The 3,703-nt window shown below is 37.4% G+C and overlaps 1 protein-coding gene across 2 annotated transcripts in view; it reads right to left on the minus strand.

Annotated features, from left to right (window-relative positions):
- CRIM1 (cysteine rich transmembrane BMP regulator 1) overlaps positions 1-3,703 on the minus strand; it is a 509,439-nt gene that overhangs the window by 114,293 nt on the left and 391,443 nt on the right. For both annotated transcript variants that reach the window (XM_019527120.1, XM_019527119.1), the window contains one exon: positions 3,271-3,427. In XM_019527120.1, coding sequence (XP_019382665.1) covers positions 3,271-3,427 — 157 coding nt within the window. The remainder of the gene's footprint in view (positions 1-3,270; positions 3,428-3,703) is intronic.

Consider the following 3,703-nt stretch of genomic DNA (forward strand, 5'->3'; position numbering starts at 1 on the left):
CTGCCAATTGCTTCAAAGACTTATCCAGGACCCCTAGTCAGTAATGCCTGTCCTGCTTTTTTTTCCTTACATCCTTATGTTTCATTCTAATAGTCAAAAATGATAATTCCTTTCTACTAGCAAATCCATTATGTCTAATACTGAGTTTATTAGAATTCCAGACAGGCCTGTGTTTTTCTTCCTTTATCTATCACTAGTAACATCAAACACCTTTGCCCATCTCTGAATTTTACAATCTTAATATTATTTTTGTTTTTCTCTTTGTCTGATTTTAATGCAGTCTTCCTAAAAATCCCATTTTCCTTCCTTTCTCAACTGCTTCTCTCATATGTACACCCAAGCCTTGTTCTGGAAATTTGTCCCTGCATCTAGTGTAATCTCCTCACTCACTTTTCACTTCCCAGCCCATCAAAAGTCAGCTGTCATGATTATATTCACTCTTTGACACTGTTTCTCCCCTATCAATAGGCATCTTGCTCCAGACACAGAGGCATAACACTGAGCCTTGCTCTGGACTCAGGCCAAGGACTGCCATCATATGCCCCAACTGCAAATGGAAATGTGGTTTTTTTTGGCTGGCAAGTCAAGAATGGCTAGACATGATGACAGGTGCATGATCCCTCTTCTTATGCCATTGGCTACAGAAACTGGATTGCCCTTGTATATACTACTCAAATGTCATACCTGGATTGGAATGAAGACCACTACTTGCATCTCCATAACAGTTTCCCTCTTCTTCAGTATGACAACCCTCATCCTGATTACATCCCTTCTACCCATCATTTTCCCATATTTTTGGTTAGCTGCAGCTTTTGTCTATTTCATCCCGTCTAGATTTCTTATCTTCTATATTGCTCCTATTTACTTGGAAGTACCTCTCACTTAAATTGTTCTGTGTTCTGTTCCATCCCTACTCTCCTTCAAAAATTACTGAAAATTGACTGATCTTTTGAATCAATGAATTAGGGGTTATGCTGGAACGGTATTACTGCACTTCAGTTATACTGGAATGATTTTGTTGGGGGGTCATTTTAAGTTATATTTGTGGTGTGTAGAACATATGGATATCCCTTTGAGTATAATTAGAAACCCCCCAAAATAAAATAAATATTAAATACCTTGTGAAAGGCTTTTTTGGATCTGTATTGTACCACATATGCACCTGCTGTGCCTTTCGAATGCATGTTCCACGGGGTACATATCTGTGTTATATCTAGCACATTCCACCTTTTGAACAGAGCCATATACACTGACAAAGCTACATACATGCTGATAAAGTGGACAGCTGGACTGATGCATTAATATAAATGTAGTACAACTCAGTGTTTGAGTTTGAGGGGAAAAAAGACAGCCCATGGTATAAGAATAAATGGAAGCCGGAGGCTGGTATGCACCTGAGTGTTCATCTGACAACACTAACTAGAGTGGCAGTGATCTCTTCATTAGCACCAGCAATCCCTACAGTTGTAGAAGTTTTGTGGAGTTCCCTGCTGCCAGAGTCTGATATAATTTCACCTCCATTTCTCTTAAAGTCTCTGAGTTCTCAAATCTTTGGACCAGTTGGCCTCTTCTATATATTAATTAAAAATTACAGAAACCATGAAATAGGAAGGAACTATATTATACTGTATATTATCACTAGAGTAGGCACTACAAGGTGAAAGAACTAGCATCACATTCAACCACAAGGAAACTCAGGAATTGGCCAAACTAAAGAAGTATAAGTATACACTACCAAAGTGGTAGTAAACAGGATAAATAATCTTAGAAAGGACAGTATGATGATGATGATGACGACAACAACAACAACAGTATCTAAAAACTGGTTATTTTGGGTTCAACTTTAAGAAAGAGAGACAATACCATAATACTGCTCCACTCAAAACATTAAATATATGTTGTTATTGTAAAATGGCACAATCATTCTGGATATCTGCTGAACCTTCATTGAAGGCCACCAAATCAAATGCACAAAACAATTTTACTGGTTGAAGAGGGAAGAGGGAGAATAATTCTGCCTGGAAGTGCATATAAGCTGACCCACTGTTTCATATAACCACTTCTGTCCCATACTAAAAATTAAGCTAAACCATAACAATTTACTCATAAATTAAACAGGTAGTAACTTAATGTGGTTTAGTTCCCATTTACCATGCAAAAGACAAAGCAGTTACAGTGGATCAGTCTGGTATGTGATAAGTCCCTCCCCCTTTTAAATCAGTAAAGTTGGGTTTTTTTTGTCTATATCCTATGAATTGGTACTGAAGAAACTGCTATGTACCAAAGAGTTTGCTTTAGCATCCTCTCTCTGCTATGCTTACGTACTCAAAAAAACCAAAAAAACCAAACCCTCAAAAAAGAAGTCTATCCAGTATCATTGGGCACCTATACACATGCAGTGAGGCTGCTTCATTACAGTGCATTGGAGGAGACTCAATTAATCAAGTCTGCTCTAGTGTCACATGCATCAGCATCCCTTTGATGAAAAATAGTGGTGGGAGCATTTTAACTAAAGTTTGTTCAACGAGCTTTAGTTAAAGCACCCCTGCCACCGTTTTTCAGTGCGGGGACGCTGATACATGTGATGCTCCAGGGGCTTTACATGTGATGGCTCCAGGTCTTGGAGATGCTCTAATTAAAGTGCCTTCCCCCAACTCCTGGAGCATGTGTATAAATGCCCACTACTTTTTAAGGAAGAGGGAAACTTATAATAAGTCTTGATGCCATTTAGAAAAACTTACCTCTGCCAAAAGACAGTGAGGCTTTTCTTAAGTATTAGGAAGTAACTGGCAGAAAGATTATTGTCATGTCATAATAAAAAGATCCACTCAAAATACTACAGGATCAACTGAATAAAAGAAATGGATTATAAGATGAAGGGATATCAAGAATTTTAAGTGGAAAAAGAGTTTTAAAGCTATATGAAAAGTAGGTTTTTTGCAGTTTTTTAAACTCACTATTAAAACAGCTTTAAATTACTTTTCAGGAACACTCTTCTATGATTGTAACTTTGTTAGTCATTATTTCAATTATTTAAATTTTCTCGTAACCTGGAGATCAAAATGCATTTTCATGACTTCACTGCTAATGTCTAAGTCTGTGTAAGGAGTACTTTACGCCTGTATCAGAGTTGTACATCCCTCTCCCCCCAACCTGTTCTATGATTGACACATAAAATAAACATACATAAATAAATATGAATGGGCTTTGCATATTTTCAAATATGCACATGGTTTGTGATAAATATGCTTTCATAATAAGAATACGTACAAGTATCCAAATGGACAGTACTTGTCACATATTATTGGTTTGCATTTCTTAGGCCGTGGGCGGCACTGACAGATCTCACAGTTGTAGGCATCAGTCTGGAAACCGAAGGAACAATCCAAGGAACAACCTGATATGAGGCCAGTACACAGCTCCTCTCCTGTGAAGAACACATGCAGCTTAGCACAACATGAAAACTTTTATTCATATTAGAAAAAGGCATCTGTAAGCAGAATCAACCTTGTACGCTCTAATACATTACTAGTAAGACTGCTCATCCTAACCTTCTGACCACCCTAATTTTAGTACTGACCCCAAATATACTGTTGAATACTATAATGCATGCTTGCTTTTTTAAACAGATTTCTAAACCAAAACTTAGGAGTACCATCTTATATTTAAGAAGTTTCCAGAGATAGAAGATTCCATGACAGTC

Source organism: Gavialis gangeticus, unplaced genomic scaffold, assembly GCF_001723915.1.
Source record: "Gavialis gangeticus isolate Ggan-Ray unplaced genomic scaffold, GavGan_comp1, whole genome shotgun sequence".
Classification (NCBI taxonomy): Eukaryota; Metazoa; Chordata; order Crocodylia; family Gavialidae; genus Gavialis; species Gavialis gangeticus.